Source organism: Macaca thibetana, chromosome 9, assembly GCF_024542745.1.
Source record: "Macaca thibetana thibetana isolate TM-01 chromosome 9, ASM2454274v1, whole genome shotgun sequence".
In the NCBI taxonomy this organism is placed as follows: domain Eukaryota; kingdom Metazoa; phylum Chordata; class Mammalia; order Primates; family Cercopithecidae; genus Macaca; species Macaca thibetana.
The window spans coordinates 122,196,786-122,218,866 of record NC_065586.1 but is presented as its reverse complement, the minus strand read 5'-3'; the positions used below and the strand labels follow the sequence as shown (position 1 = coordinate 122,218,866).

The following is a 22,081-nucleotide window of genomic DNA, read 5'->3' as shown; positions in this document are numbered from 1 at the left end:
ACACTGTTAGGCTGTGGGGAGATAGGCTGACTAAAATATATTCCTCAGCATATAAATTCTACTGGAGAGGCACAGAGCATTTTAAAGACATTTAAAAAACATGTTTTAATATAATTACTATAATAGGAGAAGAGTACAAAATACCATTGTGGTATTTTAACTGTGGCTGATTTTAATTCTTTGGAGGCCATTTCACTAAGGAAGTAACATTAATCTGGGTCTTTAAAAGTGGGCAAAGAAGAACAGCATGATGGGGATGAAACCTTTCAATACTAAAGAGTTTCAACTTTACCTATTGAGAATTGGGAGCCATAGGAAGTTCTCATGCAGCAGAATGGCCTGTTCAGTTCAGAAAGGGTCTCTGACGACAGAATGGAAGAAAGATGGGTAGGAATATTGGTAGACAGAAGATGGGAAGATTTCTTATGGGTCCATTGTAGTTAGTGAAAATTTTGCCTACAGAAGTGGGCCTTGGAATGGTCAGCAACTGGCCAGAGTCAAGAGTGCTTGGGAAGTCAAAGGAGACAGGATCAAGGGATAGGGGGTAGCGGAGGTGTCATCAGTGGGACTTTCCCTTCCACTTAAGCCGTTGGATGGGCAATTTGTTTCTCACTGGTACCATTAAGGAGCAATTGTTGGTTGGAAGGCAGAGGAGATGAGTCTTGGTTTGTCAGTGTTGTGTTTGTCATAGGACAGCCAAGTAGAGGTGTTCTGTAGGCAGATGGATATCTAAGAACCTAGAGTACAGAGAAAGATGGAGTCCTAAAGTAAAGATCTGTGGATCAACCTCATAGGCAGGGTCATGAGTTCATATTTGACATTTTTGTTCTCTTTTACCCCACTAAGATCTCACTTAAAATATGTTTTCAGACTCAGCACTAAGGCTGTCTCCACAGTGTAAATTGTTATTTCAGAAAGAAACAGAAAAGAGAGATCTCAGAAATACCACAATAGGCCCCAGTTTTCCAAACGGCCACCATCTATGACGGTGAACAGTGCTTGTCTAATACGGACATCTCTAGAACGTGTAAAATATGCTTCCAAAGTTATTTGAATGCTTTTGTACATTCTGTTTCAATCTCCCATACTACTTTTCTTTTTCTTAGGCATTTGTATTAGTCGGGGTTCTCTAGAGGGATAGAACTAATAGGATAGATGTATATATGAAGGGGAGTTTATTAAGGAGTACTGACTCACACGATCACAAGATAAGGCCTCACAATCGGCCATCTGCAGGCTGAGGAGTAAGGACGCCAGTCCAAATCCCAAAACCTCAAAAGTATGAAAGCCTATGGTGCAGCCTTCAGTCTGTGGCTGAAGGCCCAAGAGCCCCTGGCAAACCACTGGTGTAGGTCCAAGGGTCCAAAAGCTGAAGAACTTGAAGTCCGATGTTCAAGGGCAGGAAGCATTCAGCACAGGAGAAAGGTGAAGGCCAGAAGACTCAGCCACTCTAGTCCTTCCACATTCCTCTGCCTGCTTTAATCTAGCCATGCTGGCAGCTGATTAGATGGTGCCCACCCATTGAGGATGGGTAGGCCTCTCCCCGTCCACTGACTCAAATGTTGATCTCCTTTGGCAACACCCTCACAGACACACCCAGGAATAATACTTTGCATCCTTCAATCCAATCAAGTTGATACTCAATGTTCACTATCACAGTACTTTTTCCCCTTTTTCTCACTTGGGAGGAAAAATGCAGTAAGTGAGAAGGTGAAGAAATAGAGGACTAGAGAAACAGAGGTTCAGCAGCTGCCAGATCTGTTTGGGATTTGGATTGCAAAAGCTGAAAGCTACATATCCAGGCATCTTAGTAAACAGCCCTGATGGAAGGGCTCCAGGATATTGATAGTGGTTGTCTCCATGTGGTGCGGGACTCTGTGCTTTTCTGGGCTCTCTGATTCACGTGTGCACAGGAGCAGGGGCTCACATTTTTCCTCTCCTCCTTTTCCATGTGGTGACTGTGTGAAAGGGTGAATGTCTGCTCCATTCCCCTCCTCTTCCCCTAGTCCTCCCCGTGGAACTGTCTCTTTACAGGGAAGAGGGTGGGAGGAGACAGGCCCTGAAAATCCCTGGTCCCTGCTAACTGGGGAGTGGCTGCAGCCCCTGTGTTGGGCAGCCCTTGAAGTCAGTAGTGGGTGAGACTTGCCGCTCCCTCCCTCCATGGAGTCCTCTAGGCAGCAGCGTTCCTCATCTCCACCTTCCCCAAGATGGGTCCTGAGGCTTTGGCTGGGAAGAAGGGGAAAGAGGTTGGGGTGTGGGGAGGACGGAAATTGGAAATTGCAGGAAGCCTCTCTACTGTCTAGGCCTAAACTAGTATCCTCTCCAGAATATACCAGAAGCCTCTTTTTTTGGTAGTCATTAAGCTGATGCTGTATTTTGATCTTCATCTGACTCTGTGGATCATCTCCACTAGGGGAAGCAACTGAAAGATAGATTAATTGGCACCCGCAAATCTCCAGAAGCATCAAGCCCATGTTGCTTTTATAATTAGAAAAATGGTGACTTTTCTTTTAACCCAGTCGTTCCCTTTCCTCATTCCTCTGAATGCCTTTCCAAGCAGTCAGCCTTGTTACAGTAAAGATGGGGAGTGAACACTGTTGTTCACTAAGTAAAACCCACAGCCCAGAACAGCTGGTCCTTCCAGCAGGAGGCCCTTAAGGAGGGTCTGAGGCCTTGTATTGTTTTTCGTGGTGAGGACCCAGATGCAGATTTTAGGGTTTTGTTTTTATTGAATCAGGCTGGAAAACAAAAAGAAATTTGCTGACTCATCTCCTTATCTGCTAAAGTCAGCACACGGTGAATTTTCCTAAATTTAAAATTATATATAAAATAAGAACCACTTTTTGGTGGCTATAGCGTATAGTGCTTTTTTTTTTTTTTTTTTTTTTTTTTTAATATCTCGACAATTGGTATAAGCTGGTTGACTCAGAAGAGTGGCTGATTTTAATTTTGGAGTTAATCACATCTTTTTTCTCAACTGTCCTGACAGGATAAAATATTTGTGGCTTTATCCTTTGCTGACCACATCTAAAGGGAGATTGTGTTTTATACTGTTACTTTTAATAAGGCCTGTGGGAGACTATCCACGTGACATTTCTGCTGTTTATGTGCCAAAAGACAGCTCTGGGAAAGGCTGGCAGAGGCCCCCAGAAAGGCTAGATGCTGTCAGTGCTTTGGAGGGAATACATTCGTCTGTTACATGCATGTTGTCAACCAAGCACCATGACCTGTTCACATGCCCCCTTACACTGAGAACACAGCAGGGATTGAAACAGACAAGGGAACCCATGGGTGGGGGGAGGCTAGAGGAAGAAGACTGCCCTTATCCTGGTAATCACAAACATAATTAACATCTGGGCTAAGTGCACCAAAGGAAAGGCCACGGGGCCCTAGTCTGGTCTGAGGGATCATGGAAGGCTTTACAGGGAAAGGAACATGTGAACCAACAGCTGGAGGCTGAGAAGGCATGAACTGGGGGACAGGAGGAGAAACATTCTGGGCTGCTGCTGAGTTTTACCTGGGGTGGCAGGTGAGGGGAAGGAAGTGTTTAAAAGCTAATGAAAGTCAGAGCGTATAGGACCTGAAGACCATGGTGACAGCCTTGGTTGTGATAAACATTAGGAGACCACTAAAAGGCCTTCCCCAAGGCATGTCATGACTATGTTTGGGCTTTGAAAAGCACCCCGTGGCTCCAGCATGAAATTGTAGTCAGAGCGAACAGGAGGGGAGGGGGAGGGTCCCCTGCCCTGTCAGGGTCAGGCAGGGCCCTCTTGTAGAAGAGCCTGAAGCCCAGGTGAGAGAAGATGGCAGCAGAGGCCAGGTGCATGGAATGAAAGGAAGAAAAAAATGTCTCACCCCTGGACGTGATCAGGACCCAAAAAAGTTTCATTCGTGGTATATGTTTCTCACTGGAAAAAATATAGAGCATTTGCTTTGATAGTGTCAAAGGAGACCAGCTGAGATGAACTGAGCCTGGACCATCAGGTGAGGATAGAATCTAATATTTTGGCCAAAAGTGTTGTTTGGGTGACATCCCATTCATTTCCATGGCAACTACTGATTGTCAGAAAGGGATAGTATCTTCTACAACTGGCTTGGACTAAACACATCAGGGCGATGAATGTCAGGAGTTAACCACAGTTTATTACAGTTAGAGAGCATCTAACAGAGATGAAAAGATAATCCTGGAGGGAAGGGGAAAGTCAGAGATCATGCACATCTCATAAGTGTATCAAGTGTAAGTGCTGTTGCGGGTGGGCAGTGGCTATCTGGGCCAGCAGCATGGGAGTAAGAAGAATTTACCAAGACAGTTGTAGGTAAAGAAAGGGAGATTTATTAGAGATCATAGGAAAATACATTGCAAAGGAGCAATGGGCAGGCCAGCAAGAGAGGAGCTGACTGCAAGGAGACAAAGGTTTGCTGGAGATTTTATAGGATGGTGCTTGTGCCGTGTGCTGAAGAGAGTTTTGTGCAATGTTGATAACACGAAGGTTGCATTGAACTAACTTGCAATTTTCTATCAGCTGGGGGTCTGGTGATACCTGAGCGCAGGAAGATTGTGAGTTATGTGCACAGGAGGGATATGTGTATTGGACCATGAAGAAAGACAGACTTATAGTTTATCTGCTTCTTCATTTTGCTTTCCCCCAATCCTGTTAGTCTGACTCCCCCTACCTAACTAGGACTCCACAAGCCAGGCCCATCATCGTATTCTTAAAACATCATTGAGAATGGATTGAATTTCCCTGCTGTTGTTGTATTCCACACATACCTAACTCACCAGTTCTCCCTGCCTGCCTCTCCCTCACAGGCTGCTGTGCTGTCCCACTGGCCGAGGCACTCAACACCAGTGCCTTCTCTCCCTTGGGTCTTCACCCAGGTCCTGTGGTGACTCCTACCTCCATAGCACATTCCACACCCTTTCCTGTCCACCGTCACATGGCTGCACCAGCTCAGGCCCTCCCTTCCTCACAGCTGCAAGATGTTTTAGCCGCCTGACTTTTTCTCCCCACTCCCAATCTCACCTAGCTTTAATCCAGACCCCACTCCTGCCTGAATGATCCTTCTAAAACATCTTTCTATTTATGTCACAAGATTGCATTTACATTTTGATCCTCCCAAATCATCAGCAGCTTCCCCCAATGCCTCCTCAATCAAACTCAAATTTCTTAGGCCAGTATCATCTTCCACAATGGTGACAGCCCCTACCTTTTCACGCATGTGTGTGTTTATTCAGTCATTCATTCATCCACTTATTCAACAAATGTTTACTGAGTGTCCAATGCGGTAGCCAACATTGAGTAAATATCGACAATAGGCAAGACACTGTGCACAGAACTTTTTATATATTCTGTTGTTTGATCTTCACCAAAGATTAATTTTTTCTATCTTTATACCCAGATGAGAATACTGAGACCTCGAGGGGTTAAATAACTAGGCCACACCTGCAGTTAATAAGGATTCAAACCCAAATAGTCTGACTCGAGAATCTGAGCTCCTAGTCTGAGGCCATCCTACCCAGAATGAGCCTGATCTTATCTGATCTTGGAAGCTAAGCAGGGTCTGGCCTGGGTATCTCTTGGATGGGAGAGTCTCAGCTCCTATATGCTGTGCTACACGCCTCCAGTTCACTTGGAACAAAACACTGAGTCTCGGTTATACGTTTCTGGCTATGGTGTTTGTTGTAATGGAATTAGTCTATAAAACTGCAATGGGGTGGATTGGGGAAGGGGGTGGCATTCATTTACAATGAGAGACACCTAGAGAATGCTCTTGGGGGAGAGCAGAGTATGTTCAGCTGAACCAAAGTCCTGGAATATGAGGAGAGGAGAGGCCAGAACAGGCCTCTGGAGATTCACTAAGTGCATCACTCCAAGGCCCAACTGAACTCAGACCAGTAAACATCCTTACTCTGTGGCAAGTCTGCGGAAGGGAGGATGTCCTCAGGGAACATACACTCTAACAACATATGACATGGTGTGCCCATAACAGAGATGCTTTGGGAGTCAAACAATGCAAGGGGCAAACCCATGTTTCCAGAGGAACTCACTGTTTTAGTGACTTTTCTTCCATAAAATTGTCAGGAAAGGGCAGGCTCTAAGATAGACCTTCTGTCTAGAGACAGTATACTCCACAGTTGGGATCACAAGCCAGAGTCCGACTACCCAGGTTCAAATCCCAGCTCAAGCACTTAATCAGCTGTGGGATGTGACAATGAAACAGACACCGAGCCTGGCACGCAGTCAGGGCTTTAGAGAAGTGAGCCAGCCATGGCCACTGCTATGCCAGTGATCATTTCATAGCACTTCTTCCCCACGCTGTACCATGTGTTCCTTCTGAAATCCCTTGTAGATTCTGAGAACAGATGAGAAGCTGGGATGCAGCTGAGAGTAAGGTAGATGAACATGCTGATAACTGAGTTGTTCAGGCTTGTGTGTCTCCATCAAATTGCAAATGGCCCCATAGGTCTTCTGACCCCTGCCCCTGCTAACCCCTTCGTGTGCATTTTCACACAATATCCAAGAAGATTTGCAGTTGGGAGTTAGAGCCAAGTGACAGGGTATAAGCAAATAACCCTCCCTTCTCTCTAATGGGTCAGTTTCTCTCATGCACATCCATTCATTCATTCATTCATTCAACAAAAATACACTGAGCAATGGTCAGTGTAGAGGAAAATAGCAGGTGGAAAATAGAGCTTACAGCAGAGTGGGTTTAAAATATTTATGTTCATATTCCAGATTTGTAATAATGCCTTACATTTTATGAATTGCATCCCCATGTCATGTTCATTTGATCCACAAAGCTCTGGACAACTAAGTGCCTGTCCCATTACACAGATTAAAAACTGAGACTCCAAGACTCAACCTCAAGATTTCCAATTCTGGATGGATCTAGTGGTCTCACTATTGCAGACGTGCTGTTCCCAGGCCCAGTTTGCCTGGAGATCTCAAAGACTGTGAACGTGATTTTGTAAGCGTTTGTTCTGTCTGCAGAATTGTAGCACAGCAAAATGATTTCAGGGGCCCCTGAGGTTAGTTCTTGATAGTCTTTTAACCAGACATGGTTCTTGTTATGGACATGGGAGCAGAGATCCTTGGAGGATGGGTGTGGTGACTTATTGCTTCATGATCCTGCCCTGCACACTCTCAGGACTAAGTGTAATGTAGCCCAGTTATAGAAACACACAGAGCTGCAAAGTCACTTTTTCTTTGCTCAGATGCATTGTCACCTTGTTTTATTCTTAAGCAAACATATAGTATGTTGGGGCTTGCGTGCAAGGGAATAAGGACCTGACTGCAGTCATGCTGAAATGCAGGCTGGCAACAGACATGCATGTACATATACACACCCAGAAACACACATACACACAAACCCATATACACACAATGCATATACACATACATACCCACATGCACACATATACACACATGCACACCCATATATGCACATACATATACACATATGCACACCATATACACACATACATACACACACACACCCACTCCCATATACATACACATGCACATACACACAAATATACACATGTGTCCACATATACACACATGCATACCCATATACACACATACATATACACACATGCACACCCATATCCACACATATACACACATGCACACCATATTCACACACATATACACACACACCATATTCACACACATATACACACATGCACCCTACACACATACACACATGCACACCATACACTGCGTATACACACATACACACCATATACACACATGCATATTCACACATGCACACCGTATACACACATACACACATGCACACCATATACACATGCACACCCATATGCACACATGCATATATATACGTGCACACCCACACAACCCATATACATACACATCCATGCACATGCACACACACAAATATACATACATGCCCACATATATACACATACACACCTGTAGACACACATACACCCATACACATGTACGCTTACCCACCCTTGACCCCTCCTATTTATGGGCTTTTCTCTGAGTTTGGAAATGACTTCACTTTCCTATGATGCCGTGAGTGACACTGTAATGAGGCTCCGCAGTACTCAGGAAAAGCATTCCACCCATGTATGGATTTTAGGTGACAACTTTTTGTTGGGAACAGACCCCCCCAAAATCTGGCCATATCCTGGCCCCAAAACTGACCATAAAGAAAATGTCTCCTGCACTATGACATGTTTGTGATGGCCAAGACACCCATGCTGGAAGGTTGTGGGTTTACCGGAATGAGGGCAAGGAACCCAGGGCGGGTAAACCACTTAAAGGCGTTCTTAAACCACAAACAATAGCATGAGGGGTCTGTGCCTTAAGGACATGCTCCTGCTGCAGATAACTAGTCCAACCCATCCCTTTATTTCAACCCATCCCTTTGTTTCCCATAAGGAATACTTTTAGTTAATCTATAATCTGTAGAAACAATGCTTATCACGGGCTTGCTGTCAGTAAATACATGGGTAAATCTCTGTTCAGGGCTCTCAGCTCTGAAGGCTGTGAGACTCCTGATTTCCCACTCCACACCTCTATATTTCTGTGTGTGTGTCTTTAATTCCTCTAGTGCCACTGGGTTAGGGTCTCCCCGACTGAGCTGGTCCCGGCCGCTTTTCTTTTCTAAAAGAGAGAGAAACTCATGTTTCTGACTGCCAGGTATGGAGGGAAGCATCTGGCCTGGAGTTGAGAGGCCTGGATTTTAGTTCTTGCCCTACCATTAACCAGCTCTGTGACCTTTGATGGTTATTTAGGCCTTGGTTTCCCATCTATTCAGGGAAGGGACTGGCTAAAAGAGAAAGGTTGGCCTTAGATGACCCAAAGCTTCCTTCTGGCTAGAACATTGTGTGATTCAAGCACTAAATCAAGATAGTTTGGCACATTCCATATGGCAAGGAGTCTGGGAAGACCCTACAAAGTTCCCCTACAGAAAGCATTCAGAATAATTTTCATTTGGCGTACTCCCTAACAGACTTTGTCTGGTAGCATTCCTTTCTAATCGCAAGGTCAAGCCATCTTTGTTACCACTTAAGCATATAAAATGCCTTTCCTTCTAGTCCACTGAGAGTTGGGTAACAGACGTTTGATTTTACTTCCCACATGGCGTAGAGTTGAGGGCTACCAATTTTCAAGTTCAAGAGTTCTTATTGCATCTTCCTCTTACCCACCATTATATTTGATTGAGTGTTAAACAGAAGGAAAAGTTGTTCTACTGGAGTGGGAAAATGCATTAGGTTAAGTAATAAGTATATAAAATACATGGTTAGAGGTTTTTTGAAAAGGAAAAGATGTAATTTTGTGGTTATGCATGTTTGGGGCTCTTTTTCTGTGTTGTGTTTCGTTGGTAGAAATAGAATGTCTTGGATCAGCAGAACTAGGCAAAGACGGCCTGGCCTAGTGGGACCATGTCTTGTTCAGCAGTGTCTTTAGAGACATAAGACAATGTCTTTAGAGACAAAGAGCTATACAGTTTGGCGCCTTTGAGGCAATCAGAGAGAGGAAAAGGGATGCAGTGTCGGAAGGTCTGCAGAGGACTGTGGCCACAGCTGGCTGGTAAGGGCCATGTGGTGATCAACAGGTCAGGGGACCCTGGGCGTAAGACCCTCTTAGGCATGATGGCTCCCTGCTGGGTCTCTTTCTGGTGTGCATATTCAGACCCAGCAAACCCAGTGTTGTGAACCCACAAGGCCTGGTTGGTGCCCGCCTTTTAGCATTAGTGCACTCAGAGGTGCGCCCTTGGGCAGGGCACACACTCACCTGGAGATTGTCTCGAGCGGCCACTGCTGGCCACTAGTGGTGATGTAGCCTGTACTCTCTCTCTGCGTTTGTCACTAAGAGGGTCATCCCCAACCCCCAGGGGTTGAAGACTGCATCTCCTCCACTCCCCATAATCAAATTTCCCAACCAACCACGTGATGCATGGTGTAACAACCATGTTTTGCTGAGTTGTGAGATTATCTGTGTGTTGACTTATGTTATGAAAACTAAATCACATTTGTTTAAACATTTAATGAGACATATTGAAAAAAATTAAATTTCATGAAATTGTGATTGCCTTGGAAAATCTAGAATTTGGAGTTCTAATAATTATGATCAGTAATCTAAGAAGTTAATCACTGTCAGGAATGAACAATGGACTTGTTAGTCAACTGTCTGAAGGTGATACAAAAGTGATGTTAAAGCTGGAAATCAGTTGTTAACTCTACTAATGACTGATATTGTTTACCTTAAGCAACAGTTTATGAGAGCTAAAATCCACCCCCCTCCTCCTTCATAAGCAATACTTCAGCTGAGTTGTTGAACTGGAAATTAATTTGATACTAATTTGTTCTAAGCTCATGCTTTAACGAGCTTATATATCTGTGTATTTAATTTGAAAGTACATTTAATAAATAATCTATTAAAATAAATTGAGATTGAGTGTAAATGAGCTTGAAATTTCAGAGGTCAGTAATTAAAATCATTGTCACCATTTGGTTTTCAATTTTTTAACCAGTGTTTAGCTACTTAGAGTAGCATTTCACATTCCTCTAAAATGGAGGAAATTCTGTAATGTATGTGACCCCAAAGATCTGTGACAGTCAAAACCCAGTGATTCTGGTTACCTTGAGCAGCCGAAATCCTAACAGCAGCTGCCAACCTTTCACTTTCTGCATCGTCTTCCGCTTTGATGCCTGCCATGTGCCCAGGGCTAAAATCCCTACCAGTGAAGCCCAGCCTGGGAGGTTACTAGGATCCCCCTGATGCCCCAGAGCATTATGATCCAATTATATAACCCCCTCATAGTAAGAGAATTATCATGCTTCCCCTACAACCCAACTAAGAGTTATCTAGAGTGAGAGGACCCTGGAGCCATTCAAAATATATGTCACACAGAAGCTAAGGAGGTGAACTGGTAGCAAGGTTTTTGCCTTCCCCGATGGCCTGGGTGGAAGCCTGATGTATCCTTTCCTAAGCCACATGCTTATTGAAGATGGCAGGTTCTCTGGGGGAGGAACAGGACACCGTGAGAGCTACGCTCCTGCACCTGAATCTTCCAGCCCAGCAGAACTAACCCCACCCCTGAATGCCACTCCCCACCCCCAGCGCCCACTATCTTTGCACATGCTTTCCCTCTGTAGGCAAGTCCTCTCCTGCCATGGCCCCTGCACGCCTAGCCATTTCACTCTTCAGTGTTGCATGAAGGATCCATAAAGAAGCCCACGGTACTTTCATTGTTTGCAATTTATATAATCTGCAACATAGAAAAAAGATACACTACAAACTGACAAACTGATAGGATGGTGTGGCAAAAGTGCCCAATATAAGACCAACTCACAAAATCAAAAGCTTTCCTTCACATGAAAAATAATTATATGTAAGACAAAATAGGAAAAAAAGATCCTATTTATGATAGCAGCAAATCTGTACAATATCTATGCATAAGCTTAACGAAAGTTTTCCAATAGCCACATGGAAAAAAAAATCTAAAACTAGACTAAAGGACATAAAAATGACCTTGTTAAAAGGAGAGGCCTGCTTACCATGTACAGAATAGAAAAACTGCTTATTGTGAAAATATAAGTTCTTCCCAAACTGACCTATACTTCAGTGTAGTACAAACTGAGATCTCAATGGATTATTGTGTAGCTTAAAATTGGATTCTTTAATTCATCTGAAGAGAAAATGGGGAATGATAACCAAGAAACTTTTGAGAAAAGAATGGTACCAAAAGAAAACAATTTGGAGAAAGTCACTAAGACAATTCAATAGAAAAAAGAGTAGGTGTTTCAACAAATGGTTCTGGAACAACTAGCTGTCCACATGCCGAAGAATGAAGTTGGACCTGTACTTCAAGCTACATACAAAAATTAATTCAAGATGGTTAAAGATCTAAATATAATAGCTAAACCCATACAACTCTTTAAAAAAAGTATACGTGTAGATCTTTATGACCTTAGGTTAAGTAATGGTTTCTTAGATACGGCACCAGAAGCATAAGCAGCCAAAGAAAAAAATAGATAAGATCTCATCAAATAAAAAACTTTGAGCTTCAAAAGATACAATCAAGAAAGTAAAAGGGGCCGGTCCTGATGGCTCACGCCTGTAATCCCAGCACTTTGGGAGGCTGAAGCAGGCAGATCACTTGATGTTGGTAGTTCAAGACCAGCCTGGCCAGTATGGTGAAACTCCATCGCTACAAAAAAATACAAAAAGTAGCTGGGTGTGATGGCATGTGCCTGTAATCCCAGCTATTCCAGTGGCTGAGGCAAGAGAATCACTTGAACCTGGGAAGCAGAGGTTGCAATGAGCCGAGATCACACCACTGTACTCCAGCCTAGGTGACAGAGCAAGGCTCTGTCTCAAAAAAAATAAAATAAAAATTAAAAAAAGAAAGTAAAATGACAACTCACAAAATGGGAGAAAGTATCTGTAAATCTTATATCTAATAAGGGTCTAGTACTGAAAATATATGAAGAATTCTTCTAACTCAACAATAAAAACACCAAAATCCAATTTACAAATAAGCAAAGGATTTGAGTAGACATTTCTTCAAAGAAGGTATAAAAATGGACAACAAGCACATGAAAAGATGCCCAACATCGTTAGTGATTAAGAAAATTAAAACAAAAACCACATTGAAATACCACTTTATATCCACTAGAATGGCTATAATGGAAAAGATAAACAACAACAAGTGTTGGTGAGTATGTGGGGAAATTAGAGCCCTCATCTAATGCTCACAGGAATGTAAAAGGGTTCAGCTGCTTAACAGAATAGTTTGGCAGTACTTTAAAGAGTTAAACATTGAGTTTCCATATAACCAGCAACTTTACTTTTAGACCCATATGTCTACTCATAGTACATATCCAAGAGAACTGAAAACACATCCTTACAAAAATGTGTACACATGTGTTCATAGTAACATTACTCATAATAGTCAAAAAGTAGAAACAACTCATGTGCTCATCAATTGGATGAGCAAAATATGTTTTCATCCACACGGTAGAAGGTGATTCAGCCATAGAAAAGGAATGACATTCTAATGCATGCCTCAGTATGAATGAACTTGAAAACACCATGCTTAAGTGAAAGAAGCCAGTCACAAAAGGCACTTATTGTATGATTCCATTTCTATAAAATAACAGAGCAGGCAAGTCCATAGAGATAGAAAGCAGGTTAATGGTTGCCAGAGATGGAGGAGCAGGGAATGGGAAGTGACTGCTAATGAATATGAGGTTTCTTTCTGAGGTGACAGAAAGGTTTTAGAATCAATTAGTGGTGATGAGTATATAATATTGTGAATATACAACAAAACTCACTGATTATATATGCTTTTAAAAGGTGAGTTTTATGGCATGTGAATTTCATCTTAATTTTAAAGGACAACGTACTCTATCTGATATCAAAATAGAGTATAGAGCAATAGTCATTGGAACAGTGTGGAATTGGCACAGAAACAGACAAATGGATGTCTGTTTCAGTGGGCTAGCACGAAGAGTACAAAAGTGGTGCCACAAACATATTGTGGGCCTTTGATATATGCCAAGGTAGCATGTCACATCACGGAGAAAAGGAAAAAATGGCAGCAAAGCACAGCTGCCTCTCATTTGTAGGGGAAAGTTAGCATTGAACCTCACACTCCCACAAAAATTAATTCCAGATGGATTAAAGAGCTAATTATAAGACTATAAAGATAGAAGAAAATAAAGAAGGACGTATTTGTGATCCTGAAAACAGCCACCTTGAGCTATACAAAAAATGCATGAAGAGAGAGACAAATGCATTTAAATGGATATACATCGGAAACTCTGAACAAAAAATATCATAAGCAAAGTTAAAAGACATTTCCCATGTAATAACAGGCAGAGTGTTAATATCCTGAGTATATAAAGAACTTCTAAAATTAATATGAAAAAGCTCAACAGAATAATAAATGTCCCTGCAACCCCTTAACCCCATCACCCTCCTTTCATCGCCTTTTAGGTGATCTGAGAATTTTGTCATCTACGTTGAGACCAAGAGATCATCTTAGCCCCTTTCCCATGGTGGTGTCTGGTTTTCTTCATTACTCAATTGCATCTGGTGCTTTTTCTTAGCAAAGTCAAGGTGGGTTTTGTTGGGCAGAACAAATGGACACCAAGCTCTGCCCTGGAGAAAGTGCATGACTATTGTCATGTGTGAAGGAGCCGTGCACAAAGGAGGGTACAGTGGAGACAGACTAACACCTGAGCTGCTTGAAAGAGGAGCTTCTCAGGGGAAACCCTGAGAAGATACATGTACCTTTCTCTGCAGAGATCTGCACCCAGCTGGCATCCAGAGGACCTGGGTGAGGAGTACTGAGTATACTCAGCCACTTCTTGCCAGCCTGCCACTTAACTGGAGCTGCGGCGTACCTTTTGCTCAGTGATAAAATTAACCTTGATTCCGGACTGATATCTGTCTTCACTAAGGAAGTGTCTGTGCTGTGGTTTCTTTTTGTAAGCTGTGACATTATCAAAGGATAGAATATTACAGGCATGACACACGGGAACTTTTGTCTTAGACTTAGAAGACCTTCCTATTTTTCTTTCCTGCTGAGATAGACTTTTAGCTCTCAACTGGGTAATTCAGTGAGGTCCCCTCCTTCCTTCTTCACCCCCACTTCCTCTCATCTGCTTTCCTGTTTTCATAAGCCACAGATTTAGGCCTTGTTTTATTACATTTCACAGTGTGCTTAGATACCCCCTACAGTTCATCATCTCATTACAAAAGACAATTTACATGAGGGTAAAATGGTGATGTCAATGTGATTTGTTCTGCTGCTGGATTTTGTAAAACATTCTGTATCAGGGCTTTCCTGTAGGGTGTCAGAGAGACAAGAGTGAAACTAGGGTTCATTTAAAAACCCCTATTGGTAACCTCTAAGTAAATCAGATATTCCCGACCCTGTCTGGGTCACGTTGGGCTTTGCGTTAAATATTAAGGCTGCATAATAATATTTTATGCAAAAGAAAATTCTATAGCTAAAAACAAGTGGAGAGGATTAGAGGCAGTTGATTTATTATAAGTGGGCAAAAATATGTTATAACTGAAATGGGATTCTCCCCTCCTCCCCTGTAGGGTCACTGTTACTACCATGGACATGTACGGGGATATTCTGATTCAGCCGTCAGTCTCAGCACCTGTTCTGGTCTCAGGTAAGTGGCCATGACCGTGGTGGCTCTAGTCTTCAGCCGTCTACTGCAGACAACCTCTGTCTTTTCCTGCTCATGCTAAAGCACTGAGAGTCAGTGATGGGGGCTCCCAGCTCAGCTGCACCTTCACCTGGGCAAGAGAACACGGAGGCCCTCGCTGCATTGCTTACAAGAGCATGGCCACCCAGGATCTTAGCCTCATATTCATGCCCCCTCTTTCAGTGCTGTCCTCAGGCCTGGTGGGGTGAGAGTGACTGAACTGGTTGAATTTCAACATCCAAGCATTTTGTGAATTTGCTTCCATTTATGTGGCTCTGATGCTTTATAATTCCCAGTGCTAAAGGACAGAACATTACGTACTAATGTTGAAGCTGCTGGCTTAATGTAAATCTTAAAGGGCCTCCCCTCATAAGGAAACAAAGTAAGGAAACTAATTTAACAACGCCCAAGGTGAGTTGAATATAGGCATGGATCGGTAGGGAGTTTGCTACTATGCTATGGGTATGATGCAGGAAGCAATTACCTTCCCATGCTAGACAAGTCAACCTCAGGTGTTACTCGCAGCCCCCTTCCTTCCACATCACAGTTATTAGCCATCGGGTGGCCCTTATGTGCTCCCCAGGAAAATCATTTTGTTTGATAAATTTCCAGCTGTTTCAGCCTTTTTACTGGATTTACTTGTTGAGTTTGTGAACTAAATGTTTGTATCCTCAGAGTCCTGGGTAACTTTGGCCCAAGGCACCAAGTCATGGTCCCATAGAAGGGAAGAAAGAAGGCCGTGGAAGGATGTATCCGCTTGAGTTAAAAAGCAGAATCACATTCTGCATATCAGCAGTTCCTGTGACGTCTTTGAGGGTTCTGTGTGGGATCATGGAGGATGAGAATGTGCATGTGACACACCTAACAATGACACACCTACCAGTTTGTTCTTTGCTGCCCTCACTTCTGCTCCAGTCAGCAGAGAATGAGAGTTCTGTCTGCTCACATCTTCCCCATTGCTCAATACATCTGATTTATCTCTAAGTATTTACCAACATTGGTCCTTTCATGTACCTAAAAATATGTACACAAAGCTGTTCCTCTTCCTCCTTTATCCCGTTCCAGTCCCACTCAGATAAAAATGCAAACTGGGAATTCCCCTCCCAGCTTTCTGATCCCTTGTGCATGTAAACACCTAGTCAGAGATTGGGGTGCATATTCATTTATTTTTACAAACATAGAATCATGTCATATAAATCATTCTACAGCTTTCTTTTATCACCCGACCCCATCTGTCTCTCCAAGTCAGCAGATACAGAACCAAATCATTGAGCGAACACACACACTCACATGCACACACTCATTTCTGCATACCTGCATTTTTTAAAAGCATTTTTATATCCTATTTATGCAACACAATTGAACTTTAAGATATCTGCTACTCTGAAAAGTGAAGGAGGTGCCTTGTGGTTTGAATTTGCTTCTCTCCAGTTATTCATTCATTCAGAAGACATTACTTGAGTGCTTCCTCATTGCCAGTTCTGTTCCAGGTTCTGGGGACATAGCACTGAACAAAACGTGTTCTTCCTGGAGCATTTCTTAGTGGAAGGAACAGACAATGGACATAGAGTAAGATACATGATGTCAAGGATCATGGAGAAAGACAAAGCTGAGATGGAGGACAGGAAAGGCAACAGGTAGTCAGGGAGGTTTGGGAGGAGGTGAGCCCTTTAGATGATGTAGGTGGCATATCAGACAGAAGAGCATGTGCAAAGCTCCTGAAGCAGAAAGATGCCTGGGATATTCCCAGAGCAGCAAGGTGGTCAGCATAACTGGAGAGGACAGGGACAGGGAGGCAGTAGAAAGAAATGAGGTCAGAAGGGAAGTGGAAAGGTAAGATCACCAGGGGTCACAAAGGTGGTCAGATATCCTTTGGCCTCCCCCCAATGATGGGTGCCAGGGGAGCTTGGAGCTGAAGTGATGTGATCTGAGTTAACATTTTTACAGGGGCACTCCAGCTGCCAGGCTGGAAATAAGACTGTATAAGAAGCGCAGACTTGGGTAGGTGCCTTCACAGTAACTCCGGTAAGAGGTGGTGGGACAGGCCTAGTCAAAGGTGGCAACTTTTGTGAGACTCAAGAGACTTTGCCAAGGGTATTAGAGAGGCTGGTGACTCTAAATTTTTTTAGTGATCTGTGTCTTAGACTCACTTTCCTGAGGAAGTGTGGGGTGTGAGTACTTGAAAAGACCTACTGAAGATGCAACAAAATCCACCACCTGGCAGGGACTCCAATATACGTGCACGCCCAGCATGCGGGGTGGGCGCTCAGGAGAAGGTGAAGGAGGAGAGTTTGGAAGTGACAATTTAGAGCAAAGATGACAACTGTTCACCACCAAGGAGCTGAGGTACATAAGGGAGAAATTTTAAGTAATGAAGTATCATCCTGAGAGGCTGCAGGGGAGGTGATATCAGTGGAATCAGCCAGGATTCAGCTAGGGGAAGGAGGTAAGAGGAATATGCTGGAAGAGATTTGGATCAGGAGAGGATTTGAGGATGGACCATGAGCCCCAAGAGCACAGCGGGAAGGGTTAGGGAAAAGGGAGTGGGGATAGGGTCAGTAGATGATTCAAGAGTTGTGAGGGATAAGGGGCCGGTTTTCATGGAAAACCAGTGCTTGAATTCCTGGAGGGGACAGAGATGAGCAGGGCTGGGAGTGAAATGGGGTCAGAGCTGGTGGCATCTGAGGTGAAGGTGAGTGACCAATTCAAAATGGGTACTCTGGGACCCCAGGTAGATGTTCTCAGCCTAGAACATGATAGGGTGGTGAATTAACTGTGTGACAATGGACAGGTCACTGGGCCTCTCTGAGCCCCAGTTTTCATGGTGGGAAGTTTGCATGTTCAAACAAAGTTTGAGTTTGTTTCTCCCCTGTGATGGGTGCCAGGGGAGAAACCGTAAACAATTGCAGTGACCTCTAGGAAAGCCAAGCCCTGTGCCGGCCTCTAGTGAGCATCATGAGACCGTCTTTGTTCTTTGATTCTGGAACTGGACTAGTTGGGGAGGTGTGTTCATGCAGCACTCCTGGGATCATTCCTTGCAAAGCTTTGCTGCTCCTGTAGAGACCAGGGCAGAGACACACAAGGCCATGGTAGTAAGGACCACACACGCTTGGAAAGGGAAATCCACACTTTACTATTGTGCCTCTCTAGGGCCTGAAAGGTGGACCTCTTTCTTCAAAGGTCATGTGTTGAAGGCTGGATATTTTCAGCCTGCAATTTGGCATTAAGGTCAATGTGTGTAAAGAAGAGAAAAGCTGCCCAGGGGCATGGTGGCTCACGCCTGTAATCCCAGCACTTTGGGAGACCGAGGCAGGCAGATCACAAGGTCAGGAGTTCGATACCAGCCTGGTCAACATGGCGAAACCCCATGTCTACTAAAAATACAAAAAGTAGCTGGGCGTGGTGGCATGCTCCTATAGTCCCAGCTACTTGGGAGGCTGAGGCAGAGAATTGCTTGAACCTGGGAGGCGGGGGTTGCAGTGAGCTGAGATTGTGCTCGCTCCAGCCTGGCGACAGAGTGAGACTCCATCTAAAAAAAATAAAAAATAAAAACTCAAACTGACTTAAAGAAAAACAAAATAATGTGGAGATAGGCTTATGCTACTCAAAAGTCCAGGCATGGCTGGATCCAGCGTCCTAGCTAGTATTGTCATGGTCTGTTTTCTATCTCAAGCCTCTACCACCTTCTGTGTTACTTTCATTCTCAGGCACTATCTTAGCATGGGCTGCCGTAGCAAGATACCATAGACTAGTTGGCTCAAACCATAGAAATTTATTTCTCACAGTTCTTGAGCATGGAAAGTCCAAGATCAATGAGCTGACAAGGTCAATTTTTCCTCCTGAGGCCTCTTCTCTTGGCTTCCAGGCAGGCGTTAGCTTGCTGTGTGCTCACATGACCTCTCTTGGTGCGTGTACAGAGGGAGGAAGCTCTGGTGTCCCTTATAAGGTCACGAATCCCATCATGGGGCTTCCCTCATGATCTCATCTAAGCCTAATCAGCTCCCAAAGGCCCCATCTCCTGATACCATCACACGGGGGTCACGGCTCTAACATATGAATTTGCAGGGTATATAAACACTCAGTCCATAATAGGCAGTTTTTGTTTTGTTTTGTTGGCAGCATGAGGCTTCCATGTTCAAAAAGCAAGTAGAAGAATAAGGGCCTCTCTCCCAAGCTCAGTGGAGGTCATCTAAACACATCCCAGTGGCTCTGACTAGGCCACTGGCTCATCTGTGAAACAATCAGAGTGGCCAGTGTGGAGCTCAGTGGTCTGGTCAAACAGGTTATGGGCCTATATCCTGGACCAGGTTGAAGGAAAACTACACCCAGGGCCCCTGAGGCAGGGAGCAGGGAAGGGGTGAATGTACCAAAGAAATGCAATGAGCTTTTGCCAAAAAAAAAAAAAGGATAGCTGAGAGCCAGGGACACTCAGAAACAAATAGGCCTCTTCCAGCAACAATTATGAAGAAATTCTTGATCATCAAAACTTAGATCAGCCATCAGTGGAAACATCTAGCATTGGCCGGATAATTTTCAGGCTATCTTTATAGAGCTATCAGATTCTTGATGGGCAAAGAGAAAAGGATTAACTACAAGGAGTTCCTAATAGCTCCTATTTACCTGAATAACACAACTTATAAACCAGTGACCTTAACTCATTAGAGTGACAACTGGGGAAGGTATTCCTAGAGTAATATCCAAGCAAGACAAATCCTCCCATAGGGCTTGGCCTTGCCACTCGGTCACGACCCTCCATCCCTCTTCCCAGGCCGGCCCTGCAGTCACTCTGTTCCGGGCACACTGCCTTAGCTCTTTCAGCCTCCTAGAAAGGTGCAGGGCAACTGTCAGGGTTGCCAGTTCCTTTCACATGGTGGTAATGACCTTGCTGGCCAGACTCTGCAGTGTCTGAGTCTCCACGTCCACCCCCCATCTCCAGGAGCAGGCACAGACCCATAATTTGGCAGAAAAGAATATTGTGAAATCCTTGCAGCTGGGGTGTCAGGAAAAGTCCGAAGAGTAAGTGCTGCATTGTCTTGTGTCAACCACCAAGAGGGAATGGGAATGGTGATGAGGAACGCTGTGTGGGTCTAATGAACTCCTCACTGTGGGTGCTCCTGAGAATTTTGACTTTCCAGATCTTTGTGCTATTGTTACAAAAGCAGCAGACTGTGCATCAACAGAGAAATTCCACAGCTGTACAGTCAACTTTATGATCTTTCAAGTCAAGAATCAGACCAGGGCGAAGGGAAGCTATATCCGACCAACTGCTCACTGACAGAAGAATCGATTGAGACTGGAAATAAAGGGGAAAAAAAAGCAACTAGAGTAGCACCAGCCTGCTAGCTGTTAAGAAAGAAAACAGGGATTAAAAATTGTGTTAAACGTGGTGTGCTCCAAAAACACATTAAAATCTAGGAACGTGGAGGGAAGCTGGGGTGTCCTAGAAGACACATTAATTACAGCCCAACAGATACCAGTTTTGCAGAGAAAGAACATCCCACATTGCTTCAAAAACACAGGATCACAAATGAGCAGGAAGAAAAAAACTCTGTCCTGGAACACAGAAGAAGGAGGGAACCCAAAGTTCTTCATTTGAAGCTTGAAGCAGAAAACACAAAGATAGAAAAACAGCACAATCTCAGTAGAAAGGGACATTAAAGAGGAGACGGCTCTTGAATGGAGGGAATGAAGTGCAACATGGAAAATGGGTCATAAAACGGAGTTCAGCCATGGAGTTTATTCTTACTTTGAAATGACTCCAAGTCGAATGTGAAGTTGAGGCCATACATTAATTTTGTCCCGTATCATATGTCTCCCATTGATGCGCAACTCCCAGTTAATACAGTTTCGGTGCAGTGCTTGTGATTCTCCTCCCCCATTTACATTCTGGTCCCCCATTTGCTCTGGTGGCTTGGTGCTCTCATTCCTGCCAGCCAGCGAGCCTGGAGGTACTGCTATGAGCTTCGGATAATCCACAACTCTGCAGGACACAGACATCAAACTGTCGCTGAGATGGGAAGAGAATCCAGCTCTTGGCCCAGAGGAACTGACCTACTGTACTTTGTAATGGGACAGATGTCCAGCCCTGTCATGCTCCTGCTGGGGCATCAAAACAGCCATGCACCCATCTTCTGAGTTTGTTCCTAAATGCCACCTTCCCACTGCTTCAGCTCCTGGAGGGAAAAGGTTCTTTCCCTTATTTTTCTGGTTCTCTTGCTCCACCCTCTCAGCTCCAACTCGGGTACCTGGCAGGAGGAGTCTCGTGGGCTCTTGCTGTTGGAATGAGTCCCAAGTCTTCATCACCTGCAGGCACAGAGGTTCGACTGAAGCTGAATTTCTTAAGGGCCCACCTGTGCTTTAAAAGACCCAAGCCACGCTCACTTGCTAGATGAGGAAGTGGTATCTGGATCAGATCGTACACTGGAGACTGGTTGTAATCATAGTTATTTCCTTTTTAAATTGGGTTGGTGACACCTGAGCACCAGATGTCCACACACTCACATGCACAGGCGCCCACCTGCACACATTCCCACACGTACACCGCACACTCATAGGCGTGCCCACTCTGTCGGGTGGTGATGATAATTGTGGTAGCTCGTACTTTATTTTTCATCATTGTTATGATTCGTATTTTCATGAGGATGGGACAGGTATTATTGTCACCTGCGCAGCCAACAAAGGCATGGCATCCTCAGGGGCCTGGAGTTCGTTCCCCAACCCCCAACATTGCTGTCATGCAGTTTGTACCTTGAAATCGCCATCCTCCCAAAGCCCTTTGCCTCATCGCCATATCACCAGCTGCTGACCCAGCTCACTCCGCTTCCTCATCCCAGCTGCAGACGGAGGCCCTCTTCTCCACTGGCACCGCGC

The 22,081-nt window shown here is 44.2% G+C and overlaps 1 protein-coding gene across 1 annotated transcript in view; it reads left to right on the top strand.

Annotated features, from left to right (window-relative positions):
* ADAM12 (ADAM metallopeptidase domain 12) overlaps positions 1–22,081 on the top strand; it is a 377,462-nt gene that overhangs the window by 237,917 nt on the left and 117,464 nt on the right. The window contains exon 5 of the mRNA XM_050803714.1: positions 15,099–15,175. Coding sequence (XP_050659671.1) covers positions 15,099–15,175 — 77 coding nt within the window. The remainder of the gene's footprint in view (positions 1–15,098; positions 15,176–22,081) is intronic.